The 18,281-nt window shown below is 37.1% G+C and overlaps 1 protein-coding gene across 6 annotated transcripts in view; it reads left to right on the top strand.

The window, feature by feature from the left end:
* The window catches only part of foxk2b (forkhead box K2b), a 54,737-nt gene extending 38,603 nt beyond the window's left edge, over window positions 1-16,134 (top strand). For all 6 annotated transcript variants that reach the window (XM_081387303.1, XM_081387301.1, XM_081387305.1 and 3 more), the window contains 8 exons: window positions 5,257-5,448; window positions 7,663-7,807; window positions 8,895-9,041; window positions 9,830-10,023; window positions 10,869-11,071; window positions 11,871-12,116; window positions 12,203-12,415; window positions 14,289-16,134. In XM_081387303.1, coding sequence (XP_081243429.1) covers window positions 5,257-5,448; window positions 7,663-7,807; window positions 8,895-9,041; window positions 9,830-10,023; window positions 10,869-11,071; window positions 11,871-12,116; window positions 12,203-12,415; window positions 14,289-14,491 — 1,543 coding nt within the window. In that variant the 3' untranslated portion in view covers window positions 14,492-16,134. The remainder of the gene's footprint in view (window positions 1-5,256; window positions 5,449-7,662; window positions 7,808-8,894; window positions 9,042-9,829; window positions 10,024-10,868; window positions 11,072-11,870; window positions 12,117-12,202; window positions 12,416-14,288) is intronic.
* Window positions 16,135-18,281: the final 2,147 nt, after the last annotated feature.

The raw sequence follows: 18,281 nt of genomic DNA, 5'->3' as shown, positions 1-18,281 counted from the left end.
TTTCAAAAACAAAAAACTAAAGTTTCTGAAATAAGGCCATAAAACATATTCTAAATATATGTAAATAAGACTTCTGACTAATGGATGATGTTGCCTAGAATTTTTTCTTCAAAATTATGTGAAAATCATCCTGCCTAATCATTCACATAACACAATACATTGATTTAAATCTTGTAAAACACTTTTTGTTTGGAAAGGCCATATGCGGGTGGGCGTGATTCACACCTGCGGAGACAATGGGGCCCGCATAATGAGGCTGCATACGTAATGAGCCTTTCATTCAGGTGTGTGACTCAGCCACAAGAATGCAAGGACAATATATAACTGGTTTGTTGTTTTTTTCCACAAATTTTGCTTGCAAATTGTACAATATCCAAGGTAAACATTTCTAGTAATTGTGCAGTTAATTGTTCTCATACTGTATTTTCAGATTTGGAATATATTCTCTTCCCAAATGTGTCACTAATAAAGCATAATAAAATTATTTAAAGAGAAGGCTTATAATGACCTTTTAAGATTTTGTTTACATCTATCCTTATATAATATATATGTTTTTTTTTTTTGTTTTTTTTTTAAGGTTATACAATTACAACAACATTTAAAATTGTAACAATATTTCCAGTGTAATCTTTCTTTGTATTCGCGATTCATATTAAAACAGTATTTTTGCCAGCTGTAGTAGCTCCACAACAGCACGCATCTTTGCGTTCATTCATTCAGATTAGAACAAAGCAAACAGAACTGACCTATTCCTCAGCGGGATCCGTTTGCTCCTCGAAATGATACTTCCAGAACTTCTGAGGTAAATTTTTGCAGGATTATTATCAAGATAGTATTATTCCTCACAGCATCGTAAAGTACATAAGTCTGAAAGTGAACTCGCGGTGTGTGTTATCCAGCTGATGTGGGCGTTTCACAGGTTTGTTTGGATCGCCTCACATTTGCGTTTGAATAGCGCGTGCTCTCCGTGGGCGGAGCACATTAAAACTTAATGAGCTGTGATGAGAACGACTGACATCTCTCTCTTTGCATGCATATTACATAAACTGTGAATATTTGTTTTTTATAAAAATTACTTCATTTTAAAGAAGAGAATTCAAGCTTCATGCCTGTGTGACTGTATGCCTGTTTGACTGAGTTTTCGCTGAGTTACAGTTCATTTTCGGACGCGTTTCAGAATTGACTTCACTGACGGAGAGTAGGCAGAACTTGCATCATGTTTATTTTTCTTTATTTGGCGAAAAGCACAACACTTTGTTTTTATTATGAGCATACACAAAAAAAATACACACTAAACAGGATCGATTGATGTATAACACAAGCATATAAGATAAAAATTAATTTTTTTTTTTTTTTTTTTTGCACTCATAGCCAACCTCAGGGGGTTAACCCCCAGAGACGCGTGGAGCACTTTAATCATGAGTAGATGCACTTCAATGTTCTTCCAAAGACATACACCCATTCACTGCCATTATAAAGCTTGGAAGAGCCAGGACGTTTTTTTAATATAACTCCGATTGTATTCGTCTGAAAGAAGAAAGTCATATACACCTAGGATGGCTTCAGGGTGAGTAAATCATGGGCTAATTTTCGTTTTTGGGTGAACTATTCCTTCCTAAGATTGAGTGCTTAAATCACACTTTTTCTTTTCAGTCATGATTTGTTTGAGTGCTTAAATCACACTTTTTCTTTTCAGTCATGATTTGTTTGAGTGCTTAAATCACACTTTTTCTTTTCAGTCATGATTTGTTTGAATGTTAACAAGAAAAACACACCAAAGTTTGGGGTATTTGAGCAAACCATGCTTCCTGTGTGAAGTCGTTAGTGTATTTTTGTAGAATCTTTGAGTGTTTTGGGTTTCGTGGGAGAGACGCAAGGAGATATGCGGGAACAAGTCTGTTCAGAACACACACACACACACACACCACCCACAGGGAGGAATGTGAGGGGTTGGGATCCCAACATTCCTGTTTTAAAGAGCCCCTCGTAGTTGCCATGACTGAATTGTGCTTGAAATGGCTGCTTGGAGCAGAAACACAGTTAAGATTTTATCCTGAATACTTAATTAAATTTGCATCAACAAAACGATTGTTAGATATCTGACAAAAGCAACTGGCAAAGATTAATGAAGGTTTATTGAAAGAGTCGATAAATGAGAGTGGTTGGTTATTTTCTTCTCTGAAACATACTTGTTAAAAACGGCTGTACTCTATAGTTTTTCATTAACATTTTCCATGCTCATTTTCCAAGTCTTGTGTTTGTAAATGTTATGATTCACTAACCCTTCATTGTTATATTAGTATTTATACACAGTCGTAGGTATTCATATTTTAAATCCGCTTTTATTGTAATATATATATTTTTGTTTTCATTTTTAGTAGTTTTTGTTCTTTTTAAACATTGCCATTTAGGTTTAATTATTTTTATTTTAGCTTTTAGTTCAGTTTTCATTATTTCCAGTTAGTAATTTTTAGTGCTTTAACTTACACTTATTTTAGTTAGTTGCCAAGGAAACATTTTTGTTAAAAAAATTATATTAATTTCAATAAACAAATGCTTTTAGTAGTTTCAGTTAACAATATACTGAGTGTTTATGTAAATTATGTTGGTCATTGCAGCTTATTAACATGATTGTGATGTCTTAATCATGAATATTTCTGCATTTTTTTATATATATATATATATATATATATATATATATATATATATATATACATATACATTTTTTTTTTTTTTTTTTTTTTTTTTTTTTTTTTTTGCGAGTTAGTTTCAGTGAATGTTGTGGTTAGACTGGAGGAGGAATTTCTGTAAATTACTGACATCAAACTATTGTTCGGAGAGAAAGAATCCTGTTTTCAACAACTTGAGCTGAAGGAATGGACTCATTACTGCAGAAATGTCCCGCAGATGTTGTTGATAAAGTGTCACAAGCTGCTCGTTCATGACCGGTGCGGATCTGAATAAACCGACACGTGAGAAATCACAATGCCGATGTGTTCGACTGTAGAAGAAATCAGAAGGACCAGAGTTTATCTGTCAGATCATGTGGTATTATTTTTATCGTTTGTCTTGCTGGATGTGGAAAATGTTGCTTTTTTGTTTATAAGTAAATTATTTATTGTAGTTTGTGCCACATATTTCCTTCAGTCTAATCAAGTAGAGATTCGCCTTCTGCAGAGATTGCAGGTTTGGTAACAAACACTGTTTCATTAGTTAACGTTGGTTAGTTAACATGAACTAACAATGAATAATACTTCTATAGAATTTATTAATCTTAATTAATCTCAGCGTTTGGTTAATGAACTAACATGAATAAATGATGACCAATTGTATTTTTAGTTACTGACATTAATCAAGGTTAATAAATGATTTAGAAAATTGTTCATTGTTAGATCATATTCGCTAATACTTTAATGTTAACAAATTATTGTAAAGCGTTACAGCAATTTCAAAACCTGTATCTACTGAAAAATACCAATTTAATGAAATGAAATGACCTTAATTTGAACATTTAGTGTAATGAAAATATTGTAGTTAACTAAAGAATAAAAGCCAAAGTTTGCAAAACTAAGAAAAAACCCACCCAAATAGAGGACGACGCGTTTAACTTGACGTAAAATGTTAGTTCGTTTTTTTGTTGCTGTTTTTCCCCAATTAGATTGTCAATGGCAGAATGGACTGTTGGTGCTGTGTTTTAAGGAACGATAGCTAAAAATAATGTGCAAACACTAGTCAAAGGTACAAACAAAATGAAAACGTTTGACATAAAATTTCACTGAAATAGAAATCAAAATGCATTGAATTAAAAAAGTATCAGACAGCACAAGCATCAAATAGTATTTTGCAGCCTGAAGAATTTATCTTCACGTTGAAACTTATTTCAGATCAGCACCTTTTTTGAATTCCCGTAAAGCGGCGTCCTAATGTTGGTGGTAACTCAACTCAGGGCTGCGTTCATTCCAGACACGTACCAGTGCCGTCTCTGTTTCTGAACGAGAGCAGGGTTGAATCCTCTTTTCATTTGTTAGTGAATAAGCAGGATAGTCTTCCGCTGTATTCTGGGATAATTGAAGACGCTGGGTGTGATTTGGTGTGTGTGTGTGCTAGGGCTTCAGGGGCCTGGCGCAAAGTTTAGTACAAGGCTTGGCACAAAAACACGTCACCTAGTGCCAACCATATGGACCATGACGCTAAAAGAAAAGGAGAGAAATGGCCCTTGTCCATCAGAAGTAGCGCATCGTTTCTGAACTCCTCCAAGGGGGCGCTTGTGTGCTTTACTTTTCGTTTTGTCCTCTCGGGTTAAACAGGTTGTTGTTTATAGGATATTAAAATGATGTGAGTCTTAACTATGTCAGTAATCGTGTCATAACTTTGAGCAGCTTGAAGCGACAATCGCTTAATTGAGAAACACTGGAAGCGTACTTTAATTAAATTTGTTTTCACATTATTGCAAATATTGCTGTTTAATATTGCGGTTTATTGCTATTTTGGTGCAGATAAGTGAAAAGTATAATTAACTTTTTTTTTAATAAAGGCTTTTTTCAACCGCATTCATTTGGGGAGAATTGTGGTGATGTTTTTTTATTGTGCATTGTGATTTGCAAAGCTAAAATAACTGGTTTCTGTGTGAGCCGAGCCATGTTTTCATGGATGAGGTGACTTGTTTACTCCTGGGGCTGTTAGTGTTGAGACTGAATATTAGTTCATCAAGGGGCGGTTAATTTTAGCATCGCTTGGAGATCCACTTATACTCCTGAGCTTTATTACCACAGTCATCTTGGTCATAAGAAAACCTGTGTCTGAAACACATCGAGGGTGTTTACATGCATCTAATAATCTTACACCGATTACACGTATTAAGCCGACTGCGCATAAGGTCATATAAACATCGTGAACTGTGCTCTTTTATCAAGCAGAGATGGACACACCTAGAGATTTGCCTGTTTCTGTGGTCTCGTTTTGCATGTAAACAACTTTAATATTCCTACAGGAGCTTGTTCGCTGGACCTCATTTATGAAACGCGAGCTGTTTTTATGCGTTAATTGTTATAAACATTCTCACGTAAATGAATATTGTCACTTCAGACCCTCTTCAGATGTTAAAAGCCCTGCTTTCCACTGTAAACGCTCCACCCATGTGTTTTTGGAAGCGTGAATCTTTGTTTTGGCTTGGTATGATGGTTCATGTTGATGCTTGTTTGATCCATAAGGATTACATCTCTTTAGTTGATAATTGTCTTTCTCTCTCTTTTTCAGGTGCACGTTTCGGTTCCCCAGTACGAACATCAAAATCACGTTCACGGCACTGGCGAGCGTCAAGCGTGAGAAGAGGGAACCGGAGTCTCCGGTTAAAGCGGTTCAGCCACAGATCTCCCCTTTAACCATCAACATTCCCGATAACATCGCTCACCTCATGAGCCCCTTGCCCTCGCCCACCGGCACCATCAGGTACACACACACACACACACACACACACACACCATCAAGTACACACACACACACACACCCCATCAGGTTTAAGGCTGAGTGATTTATGAAATATTTTAGGGATGCACGATATATCGGCCAGACTGCCACCATATCGGTATCGGTCGATATGTTCATTTTTAATGTTATCGTTATCGGCCCTATCGGATATATTAAAACCGATAAATAATGGATTATTTTGTTCAGCTGAGACACTTCAGATGCGCACTGTTTGCCATGATGGTTTTGAATTTCTTGAAATATGATTGGAATCACTTCAAAAAGGGAAAATACAGTTAAGTGCAACAAGTGCGGCGCAAGTCGGTCATAAAGGCTACGTAAAATTATGAGAATATTATAGCTGTGCGCTTGCGACATGGCGTTTAATGGAGAGACTTGTTTTTGTAATCAGGCTCTCAAAAATTATATAAAAAAAAAATGGATTTAGATTTATCATCCAATATATCGGCTTTCAAATATAAAGAATTATCGGTTATTGGTATCAGCCAAAATGTTCATATTGGTGCATCCCTAAAAAAATAACAAAATTATACTCAGTATTTGTATTATTTTATTGTCAACGTGAACCTGAGAATATTTTGAGTTATTAGGGGCCAAGCACTGAAAGTGCGTAGGCATCTGTGAAATCGTTGGCGTTCTTCTTATTCTTCTTCCGCTCTGGAAGTCTATGGCAGCCCATAGAATCGCTTGCGGGAAAGTTATGAAATTTGGCACACTGATAGAGGACAGTCTGAACTGTCACCTTAGCAAATTTGGAGTCTCTAACTCAATCCCTCTAGCGCCACCAACTGTCCAAAGTGTTCTCTCATGTTTATGCTAATAACTTTTGAACCTTAACGGCTAGATTCTAAATTCTGATTCATATCCGTCATGAAAATGTTTCTGCCATTGTGAATTTTTTGAAAAACCTACTTTTTTGAACGCAAGGCTGTATCTCTGCAACGCTTTATTGCATTCAGACCAAACTTGGTACATGTCATCACAAGCATGACCTGAGGCTACATGCTGCTGTGTTTTGATTCCCTTGTGTTATGCCGAAAACATAGATATCAATTTTGCCATAGTCAGCCATACTTCCTGTCCGCCATCTTTATTTTCTTTTAAAACCTACTTTTTCAAACTTCTCCTAGACCATTTGTCTGATTTTCATCAAAATCGAATCGTATCATTTTCAGACTGTGCCGACTAAAAGTTATAGATTTCTTGACGATAGACAAAATTGTTTTCGTATAGCGCAGCAGCAAAGTTGAGGCATGATGCCAAAATGACTATTCAGGCTTTATCTCTGCAATGCCTTGACATATTGACACCAAACTTTGTATGTCATTGTCACCTCACTCTGACCACATCACATCAGTTTTGTAACTGCCCCACCTATTGGTCGAAAGTGATAAACCATTAAATCATATTTTTAATTACTGTATATATATATATATATATATATATATATATATATATATATATATATATATATATATATATATATATATATATATATATATATATATATATATAATGATTATTCAGCCATTTTGTCTAAAATCATGTTTAAATGTGTTTAATTGCTCATTGTTGCAGTTGGTCTGACACTCCCAGCCATGTTGGCATGTCTTATCATCGTCTTGCGCTTGGCCCCAATAATTGCTGCTTGTTTTATATAATTTTTTATGCATATTACACTTTAAATAAACTAAATAGAAATGTTGCCTTAGCAACAAACTGATTTTTTTTTTATATTTTTAAATATTTAATAGTTATAAACATTTAACTTTTTTAAATATCATTTTAATTCAATAGTTTTAGTTAATGAAAACACTTACTGAAAGATAAGATATAATTGATGAAGCAGAATCATATGAAAGTTTTCTGATCCATGAAGCTTCAAGGCGAGTTGAAACTGAAACGTTGGTGTTCGTGCCTCATCGGGTTTGGTGGTTTTTGAGTGACTGCGTTTGAATTGTGTCTGCAGCTGCGTGTCCTTTATGAGCCACTTCTGATTTGAGTGATTTAATTGAGTTTGGCTCCCACATAAACGAGGCAGTTTCCTGTTCTGCAGGGAAAATGAAACCTCCTCCTTCCCTGCGTTCCATCTGTTTCCATCGGCCCGTTTTACTAAATGATTTTGGTGTGTGTACAGTATGGTAATGCATTTTTTGTGTCGTGTGTGTCCCTCAGCGCTGCTAACTCGTGCCCGTCCAGTCCGCGGGGTGCGGGATCGTCCGGCTACAGGCTGGGCCGAATCGTGCCTGACCTGCAGCTCATGAATGATAACTCTCAGTCCGAGAACGACAAAGAGGCGTCAGAAGGAGACAGTCCAAAGGTGCCGAATCTCAGGATAAACATCACTACCGGACGAAAGTTTTGAAAAATTATGAATTTTTTTTAAGAAGTTGCTTATGCTCCCCAAGGCTGCATTTATTTTTATGTAAATTATGATGTTAACAGTAAAATTGTGAAATATTATTACTACTTGAAATAAGTGTTTTCTATTTTAATGTGTTAAAATGTAATTTATTCCTGTGATCAAAGCTGAATTTTCAGCATCATTACTCCAGTCTTCAGGGTCACATGATCCTTCAGAAATCATTCTGATATGATGATCTGATGATCAAGAAACATTTCTGATTATCAGTGTTGAAAACAGTTGCGCTGCTTCATATTTTTTATGGAAAAAATTATACACTTTACAATTCACAAGATAACGCAAGTGAGGGGTAAGTGAGATTTAAAAAAGAATAATAACAATTAATGCTTTTATCCAGAAAGGTTGTATTAAATCAAAAGTGACAATGTTTCAAAAGATTTATATTTCAAATAATTCTTTTTTTTTTTTACTCTGTTCAGCAAATTATTCTGAAAGAAATGTAACATAGCAATAGCAACTTTATTTATATTGCACAATTAAAACAACACAAGTTGACCAATGTGCTTTAATGTCACACAGAACACAAAAAGAGAAAAAGGCATTGCATAGGCAACACGTATAATAAAATTGTCACTGATTAAAAGCTATTGCTTATGGTTTTAGCAAAATATGAAGCAGCACAACACTGATAATAATCACAAATGTTTCTTGATCATCAAATCATCATATCAGAATGATTTCTGAAGGATCATGCGACACTGAAGACTGGAGTAATGATGCTGAAAATTCAGCTTTGATCACAGGAATAAATTAAACTTTACTATATATTCACATAGAAAACAGTCATTTTAAATTGTAATAATATTTTACAATATTACAGTTTTAACTTTATTGTTGATCAAATAAAAGCAGCCTTGCTGAGCAGAAGAGACTCTTTTCAAAACTTCTGACGGGTAGTGTATAATACCTGGAGAAAATTGTCCATCTATTTTAAATGATCTTTAGTTCATGGTAAAGGTGAAGTCTCTCTTTCTCTCTACAGGACGACTCCAAGCCCCCGTACTCGTACGCTCAGTTGATCGTGCAGGCGATCACGATGGCGCAGGACAAGCAGTTAACACTAAACGGCATCTACACACACATCACCAAGAACTACCCGTACTACAGGACGGCAGACAAGGGCTGGCAGGTCAGTGTCTCTCACACACACACACACACACACACACACACACACACACACACACACACACACACACCAGATCAACCAGAGATGAGGCTGTTCACACAGGCTTAGTCAATCATTAACAATATCTGGAAAACAAAGCATTTTAGGCGCTCCATGACTGTTGAGTTTAAGTTTGTTGCATTTTTAAGTAGATGCTCTGTTACTCTCTTTGTGTGTAATATATAGTCAAACCAAAAATGTTTTTTTTGTTGTTGTTTTTTTTTAACTAGTGGTTGCAGGACACTATAGTTCATTTATGTAAGTGAGGATAGCTAAATAAAGTAAACTGACACATTATACCCAAAATTGCTCATACAGTGACTACCAGTAAAATGTATAAAAATTTGGGACACTTTGACCTGACCATGTTTTGCTGAAGTGTTTTTTCTTTAATTGCTAATGCGACCTTTTTACAGCACAGACTGAACAAAATGAAGCATTGCTTGGTAATTGGTTGAGCTAAATTGCTATTATCTAATTGTGTATTTAAATTTAACAGCTGACAGATATTCAACATAATTAATTTGTGAGACAGTCTAACAGAAGGGCAGACAAAACCAGTGAAATATCAACTTGATTTGATAACTCTGAGTTCTTGACACATTTTATTACCATTTTTTAAACTATAGCGAATAAACTGATAATGTGAGAAATGTTGAAGGTGTCTGAATAAACTTTTGGTTTGACTGTATCATTTTACAGTCATATTGGATGAGGATTTCAGTCATTATGAATAAATTACTCTGTTTCAGAACTCGATTCGTCACAACCTGTCCCTGAATCGGTACTTCATCAAAGTCCCGCGCTCTCAGGAGGAGCCGGGCAAGGGTTCGTTCTGGAGGATCGACCCGTCGTCCGAGAGCAAGCTGGTGGAGCAGGCCTTCAGGAAACGCAGGCCGCGGGGCGTCCCCTGCTTCAGGACCCCGCTGGGACCCCTCTCGTCCAGGTCCCAACACTAACCTTTATCACATGCCATTTCACACGACTCGAAAATATTAGTCAAGTCAAGTTTTATTTATAGAGCACAAGTTGAACACAACCAAAGTGCTTTACAATACAATAAAAAGAAATCAATAAAAAGAAAAGGAAATGGAGATACAAATCAAGTATCAAAATATTAGCAGATTAACTATTAGTCAAGTCGTGTAATTTGACTTCTTGTGTTTGTTTGCTTGGTTTTATTGTATTTATATGAAATTTGCATTTTTGTAATTTCATTTTTGCCATTAAAATAACCTGACATGACGTTAAATAAATAAATATCTATCTATTAGTCAAGTCAAGTTTTATTTATTATTATAAGTTTTATTATATTTCTTCTGCTCAGCAAGACTGCATTTATTTGATAAAAAATACAGTAAAATCAGTAATATTGTGAAATATTATTACAATTTAAAGTAGCTTTTTTCTATGTGTTAAAATATCATTTATTCCCATGATGAAAGCTGTATTTTCAGCATCATTACTCCAGTCTTCAGTGTCACATGATCCTTCAGAAATAATTCTGATATGATGATCTGATGATCAAGAAACATTTTGAAAACCAGTTGTGATGATTAATATATTCTTGTGGAAACCTTTTTTTCAGGATTCTTTGATGAATAAAAAGTTCGAAAGAACAGCATTTATTTGACATAGAAATCATTTGTAACATTATGAATGACTTTGCTGACACATTTGATGATTTCCTGGTTGAATATTAGTTACTTTTGAATAAAATCTCTTTAATAAAATCTTTCTGAAGGGTAGTGTATGTGAAATGTGTTCTGATGTGTTGGTGTTTGATGACAGGAGCGCCCCGGCGTCGCCCAATCACGCGGGCGTTCTCTCCGCCCACTCCAGCGGAGTCCAGACTCCCGACAGCCTATCACGCGAAGGCTCACCGGTTCCCATGGAGCCCGAGCCCGCCTCGGCTCCGCCCCCTCCTGCTGCTGCCGCCGTCCAACCCAAACTAGCCGTGATTCAGGAGGCCCGTTTTACCCAGAACACCTCAGGTACTCCATCACAGATGAACAAACATTCACTTGGGCTGATCTTTTAGGCTCAGAAATACACGAACTTGGTTATTGTTCAACTGTTGACATTATAATTTTTGCTTGGCTTCAAAGCGTTTAAAGCGGTTGTAAAAAAAAAAAGAAAAAAAAGTGTATAAATTTCATAATTATATATATTTTTTTAGTTTACAATAGTAAAATTACAATGCTTATGTCTTAATTTTATTTTATTTATTTTTATCGTTAGTATTATCTGTATTTGTCTGATTTAAATGATATTATATTATCAACTACTCTTTATTTTTTATTAGATAATCACTGCTTACCAGTATCAGTCAGACTCTGTGCTTCAATATTGTGTATTAGTTTACTGTGAAATTGTAGACTACTAATTATTTGTTTGTTTTATTATGCGCCTTAACATAAATAATAAACACTTTGTTTTCATGTCAATAATAATAAATAATAAATATGCAGTTTTCATCCGTATCAGTCAGAATTTATGCATCAATATTGTTTGTTTACAGTGAAATTGTAGACTACTTGTTTGTTTTATGAGCCTTAACATAAATAGACACTTTGTTTTCATATAAATAACTAATAATCACAGAGTTTTCATCTGTATCTGTGAGAATCTGGACTTCTCTTTGTCTTTTAATATTTATTTGTTTTGTTATTCAGCCTTAACAACCATAACAACCTGTTACTGGTACCAGTCAGAACCTGTGCATCAGTAGTATATATCAGTTGACATAAGATCACTTAGCGTGTGCATGTTTTCTCTCTCTCTCTCTCTCAGTGTCTCCCATCACCACCCAGCCGGTCCTGATCGCAGTCCAGCGCCCGTTGACTCAGTCGATGAAGCCCGTGACGTACGCGCTGGCCACCCCCGTCACGTCCTCCACGTGTGCGCAGCCGCTGATGCAGACGGTGCACGTGGTCCACCAGATCCCGGCGATGACCGTCAGTGCCCTGAGCGGAGCCAACCTGCAGAACGCCATCAAACCAGAGCCGCTGGAGAACGGGGAGTACGAGGAGGTCAAAGGTGACGAGCTCTGGTCAAGGAACATGAACTGGTTTTAATTTCTTCAGATAACGTTAGTAACAAACGTGTGTTCTGTCTCTCTTTAGTCAAGGTAGAGTCGGTTCCTGGCATCACTCACGACTCCATAGGCTCAGCCAATAGGATCATTCAGAGCAGCGCCGGAGCCACGCCCCTTCAAACAGTTACCATAGTGCAACAAGCCCCATTGGGTCAGCACCAACTGCCAATCAAAGCCATCACCCAAAATGGCACTCATGTAATGCCTATTGCCACGGCAATACAGAGCCAGGCTAACTCAGGTATTCTATTATTAATGATATAATCAGAGGAAGGATATTATTATAGAACAGTGGAATTTAAAGTCCCCCTGTAGTCAATAAATGTATCACTTAAAACTCTTCTTTGATCACCGAAATTACACATTTAAGTGTTTTGTCTTCATGCCTTAAAATAGCTTGAATGTAACTCTACACCCTTGCCTCATTTATTATACGTGGTTCTATGAATATGCAAATGAGCCCCGCCTCCACTCACTCACAGCAGCTCAGAGATCCACTCGTTGACGATCACACGTTGATCTGATTGGTTACTAGGGTTGGGTATCGTTTCATTTTTAGCGATTCCGATTCTGCTTATCGAATCCGGTTCTTATCGATTCTTGTTTCCAATTCCAATATTTTTTGGAGGGAGAAAAAAAAGGGCAAATACTTGAAGAAAAAATATTTCTACCTTTTATTCTTTCCAATTTTAAGCAATAACCAATAAAATGGCTAAAGTGAAAGGAGTCTCTTCATATAAAGGTGTTGATTACATTATTACTGCTACTCCAGCAGTGTGGCAAAAATCGACTTTTTTTTTTTTTTTTTTTCATTTAATTATTTATTGAATTAGACTTGAGAGATTCGGTCAAAAACGGCGAATCATTCATTCACTAAACAAGTATTTATGAGACAAATTAAATTGGTTTGAATTAATTATTCAAACTATTTTTTTTTTAAAATAGACTATTAGACTAAACATGTTATTCTGAGTAGTTGTCTGATGTATGTAATCGTGATCTCCATTTTAAACACAACAAAAATGATTTTAAGCCACATAGATTCCTGAATTAGGGACCGTTCACATATCGCGTCTAAAAATGCATGGAAAAGCACGGCCACGGCGCTTTCTCCTTTCCACAAGCGCTTGCGTTCCCGTGGCGTCTGTCGTTGCTATGCAACCCAACCATTCAGAAATAAAAACCCGCTGTTCAGATATGATCAGCTGTTCAGCCGAGCGTTTGATGTTACAGAAAGGTCGGTTGGTTTTTGTCACTTGACCTGCGCACCGCCTGCGCCATTCTGAAAAGTTGAGATTTTCATCTCGATGAGGCATAGGCGCGCGCGCCTGCAAAAACGAGTGCCACGCACCGTATGCTCGTCGCGCCCACGGCCCATGTCGCTTCTATTATGAACGTGCTTGCCGCGCGCCTACATTTGAAATAACGGATAGTCAGGAATCGATAAGAGGAATCGAAATGCGTGCGTCTTATCGAATACCCGGTTTTTGGGAATTTGTTACCGGTTCTAAAATGGAACCGGTTCTCGATACCCAACCCTATTGGTTACAAGGTAGTTTGTGACATCAGAAACACCAGGGATTTCAAACCGTGTTTTTGAGACTGTCTTTGGTTCACTGCAGTTTTAAAGAGAAAATACTCAGCAATGGTGATGACTAAACACATTAAAAACATCACATAGACACATAAACAACATTAAAAACTTGATTTTCACCACAGGGGGACTTTAAATACAAAATTATTTCTTTGTTGGTTTTGTTGTTGTTCACCTTCACGCGCACACACACACACACACACACACACATATTCTGGAGTACACATATATATATAGTGATGAGGGTGTCACACATCCTGTCCATGTTGATATCTGTCTAATGACTGACAAGTTTCTGCTAAGTGAATGATGATTTTGCATCAAAATATTGTTTGACTGGGCGAAGGAAAAAATGTAATTCTGTTTAAATAGCAAAGTGTAAGTCTGTCCATTTGTGTTATGCTAACTCTGCATGATTATATGCATTTTATTATTTGCAAATTTTTATTTCTTACTGTTTGCACTTTAAGACTTGGGAGAGACAATCTTATGTTAAATGTCTCTTTCTGTTTGTCTTCAGTGTCGAGTCCGTTACACATGTTGGCCGCTCACGCCTCGGTGTCCGCCTCTCTCCCCACGAAGAGGCAGAACGGTGAAAAAGCGAGCGAGCCGCCGGAGAGCAAACGATTGAAAACCGAGGACGAAGAACAGAAAATCACCTCTGACCCGAACGGGACCGCCGCGGACACAGACTCCACCAACCAGCACGGCAACCACAACTAGTCACCCATTAAACAACACCACCACTTTCCCTCCTTCTGTTTTCCATTTTTTCCTTTTTCTTTTCCTCTCATCACGGTTTCTCTTCCATCCAGCTCATGGTGCCAAAACTGAAGGCTTTCAGGCTGGACAACCGCTGTTAACCTTTTCAAGTGAAGCAAAAATAAATTCTAACGTCAAAAAAAGAAAACCAAACGCGTAAAATAGCGTCCGTTACTGTTGTAATATGTTTAGTTTTTTTCGCAGCAACCAGCTGCCCGTTTTCCGTTTTATGACTCGAGCCTGACTGAACAAGAACTCGCACCCCGAAACACAAGAGCAACTGCCATCTGGTCCGTAACTGGGCATTTTATTACAGACTTTCACAGACCCTGCAGATGTTGTCCAATCGGAGGCGTTTGATTGGCTTGGATTCTGCTCTGGGGGGTCACGGTGATGTTTAGCGTCTCGCGGCCAAAATTGGAAGCGTCTTTAAAAAAAAAAAAGACAAAAAATGCATTCTTTCCTGGATGTTTTGCGACGTGCGATGCCCTCCGGATGTGCAGATGTTGAACCTCTCTGGACCGCCGGAACCCGAAAGATTCTAGAACCTCCGGAACCCTTGTGTTGTTCACAGTAGACTGAGAATTCCAGAACTCCCGCTTGTGGAATCTGGATCTCTGACAGCGGAACACGGGCTTCCATCCAACATTCCAAAGTTTGGCATTCCGATTGTGGAGGGGGAAAAGCCAAGAGGATGTCCTGGAATGGAATTACTCACCATGAACCACAAATAGGTTGATGTTTTTTTTTTTGTTTTTGTTTTTTTTTTAAATAGTGCATACTAGGGCTGTATGTGGAGACTGTCTTCAGCCAAAGGGATCAAAATATTCCGAAATACATCACATATTCCTAAACTTTCGGCAGCTAGCCTGACAGCATCCCCCACAATCCCCTGCAATTGTCGTAGTGGATAATATGCAGTATTTTGTCGTTCATACGTGGAGCGTAGGATCTGGGTGTGTTTTCATTTATAGAGACGTTTTAAAAAGTAATAATAACAATAACGATATATATAAGCAGCAGCATACGAGCAGAAGAGGATGTGGGACGCCTGTCTCTTTTCTGCTCTGTGAAACTAAGCGTAGTTTCTTTTCTAAGATGGAGAAAAATGTATTAATGGAGTATTTCCTTCCTATGTTTTTCCTTTGTTTATTTTTAAATCTGAGCAAAACCGGCTTTGTTACACTGACATATTTTCATACATGCACAGATGCTCGAGCGGACGTGTCATTTCCATGTGTAGTTGAACTGTTTTCATCCAGCTTGCATGTAACGGACTAGACAAACCTACCTGATCCGGCAATTTAAACATAATCCAGAAGAAGAAAAAAACACAAGAACCTGCTTTGAATCGGACCAGATCTGCTTGATTAGATTCCTTTTGTTTACTTTTTCCCCCTGTTTTCTTTCTGTTTTGTTCCCTTTTGTTTTTAGGCTGTATTGGTGTAGGCCGATTGTGTCTGCTTAATGATTTGATTCTGGTCAGGCCCATGAGTCTGACTGATTATATATGTTTCAAACAAAAGCAAAAAAAATATGATTGATGTTTGTTCTGCTTCAGTGGGTCAATGCTTTTTTTTTTTATAAATTAATTTAAAACCTTACGCTGATGATGTTCTTGTCTTTTCTTTGATTAAATTAGTCTGGTCATACATAGACACATCATATGATGATATATATATATATATATATATATACATATATATTGGTGATTTTTTTTTAATGTCTGTAGGGGTGAATACAAAGTTTGGGACTTTAACTATTTTGAATGTTTTGGAAATAAGTCTCATGCTCACAATGCGGCATGTATTTGATAAAATATACAGTAAGATATTAATACTGAAATATTGCCATTTCAAATATTGGTTTTCTATTGCAATATATTTTAAAATGTAATTTATTCCTGTGATCAAAGCTGAATTTTCAGTATCATTCAATGTCACATGATCCTTCAGAAATGTTCCATTATAATGATTTGATGATCAAGAAACATTTCTGATTATTATCAGTGTTGAAAACTTTGTGAACAGTTGTGCTGCTTATTATTCATGTGGAAATTATGATGCATTTTGTTCATTTAAGGCTAAGATTTTTCTGGCTTGATGATGCACCAATAGCACCACATTGTCATATTTTCTAATTCTCAAACATTAACTTGCATTAGTGAAGTTGATTAAGATCACTAACACTAATTGGAAAAGCTAGTTCAAATATTGAATTATGTTGCAGTTTCAATCTAACCTCTGTGGTTTTTAAAAGCAACATAGTTTGCTCAACAATACTTGCAAAATTAAATAAAAGCAAGTTTAGTTAAACTTAAAGTCCCAAAATAATGGTCGTCTTCTCACTAAGATGAGATGTGAAATCCATAATCAATTTTCAGATTTCTCTGAGATGCCAGCTGAAGACATTTAAACTAGAAATGTGGTAATTTCTCAGATGACCACTGTGTGGCGCTGGTGTGAAAGCGTCCATAGGCTGTATGTGGCAGCAGAATTCAAATGGCTTCTGATATTGTGTATGAAAAGGTGCATTTCAAGTCCTGTCCTACAGATTATCTGTACTGGTAATCTGGTTTAGATTTGTTTTAATACCCGCCGAAAATAGTTGAACCTTTAGCCTCTCTTTATAAGGTGAATCTCGAGAGAATACAGATCTCTTAAGAAAACTGATGATTAAAGATGTGATTTGATTGACCTGTCGACCCTCCTGAGGGGCTCGTCCTCTCTTTGTTGAGTTTTGACCTCTTTACGTGCTGCATTTGAACATGCAAGATGGCGTCTCGTCTGTTCAGCCTGAGATTTGCTGTAACGGCCGAAAGGTTTTAGTAACTTAAAATGACATTGCATTCGAATAAAATAGTGGTTTTGTGTTTATCTATCTCTAGTAGATGATGATGTTTAATGTGATAAAGATTTCAGGTTAGTTTTGATGAAATCCCCTTAATGAGAGTTAAGGTGCAGTCACTTTTACCCTTGCGCGGCAAATTTTCCCGGTCAAAATCCAGTAGTTCCAAAAGGAATCTGCGCGTTCGAATGTTTCGCGTGAAGGTGAAAAAGTTCCACACGACGATTTCTCTAGTGTTAAAGTTCGAATTCGCCGAGTTGGTCGGCACAAAACTGCCCTTTTGAAAACGATTTACTTGTGAGCTGTGCCTTATTCATTGCTACTCTTCTGACAATGGACCTTTTTGTGACCGTATTTTGAATACGAGACCGTTACCCTCAATGTTGCGCTTTTAGTAAAGTGAACGCAAATTATTTCGCTTCAGCTATTCATCTGGATAGATAGGCTTGATTTGAGTTTAAATGCAGTTTAGGATTAAATGTGCTTGATATTCTTCATGGTAGCCTCAGACAGCAGGAAAAGGCAGCAGAAAATCACAGGTAACGCTGTCGGATAGAGCGCGAGACTGTGGGAGGTAAATTAAGGCTCTAATGAACACATCTCACTGTCACCCAGACGTGGGAGGAGTTGCCATGGCGACCGGGAGCTGAGTGATGCTGATGAGAGGAAACGAAAGGAACCTGACATTGTGTGTGTGTCAGACGCTAGCATCCGTCTCCAACACACCTTTTCAAATGCGTCTCCTCTACATAAAGCAGGACCTTGAGCTGAACTGCGTCTGAAAGTTCATGACAAACTCACATCTGATGCAGAAATTACTGGATGTCTCAGGCCACATATTGAAAGAAAAGCCAGAAAGGTATTGGACAGTTTTATGCAATGAAAACGCTTTTGCCTTGAGATG

This window comes from Scardinius erythrophthalmus (assembly GCF_964197995.2).
Source record: "Scardinius erythrophthalmus genome assembly, chromosome: 1".
Classification (NCBI taxonomy): Eukaryota; Metazoa; Chordata; class Actinopteri; order Cypriniformes; family Leuciscidae; genus Scardinius; species Scardinius erythrophthalmus.
Note: the sequence above shows the minus strand (reverse complement) of the source record. Positions and strands in the feature narration are given on the sequence as shown.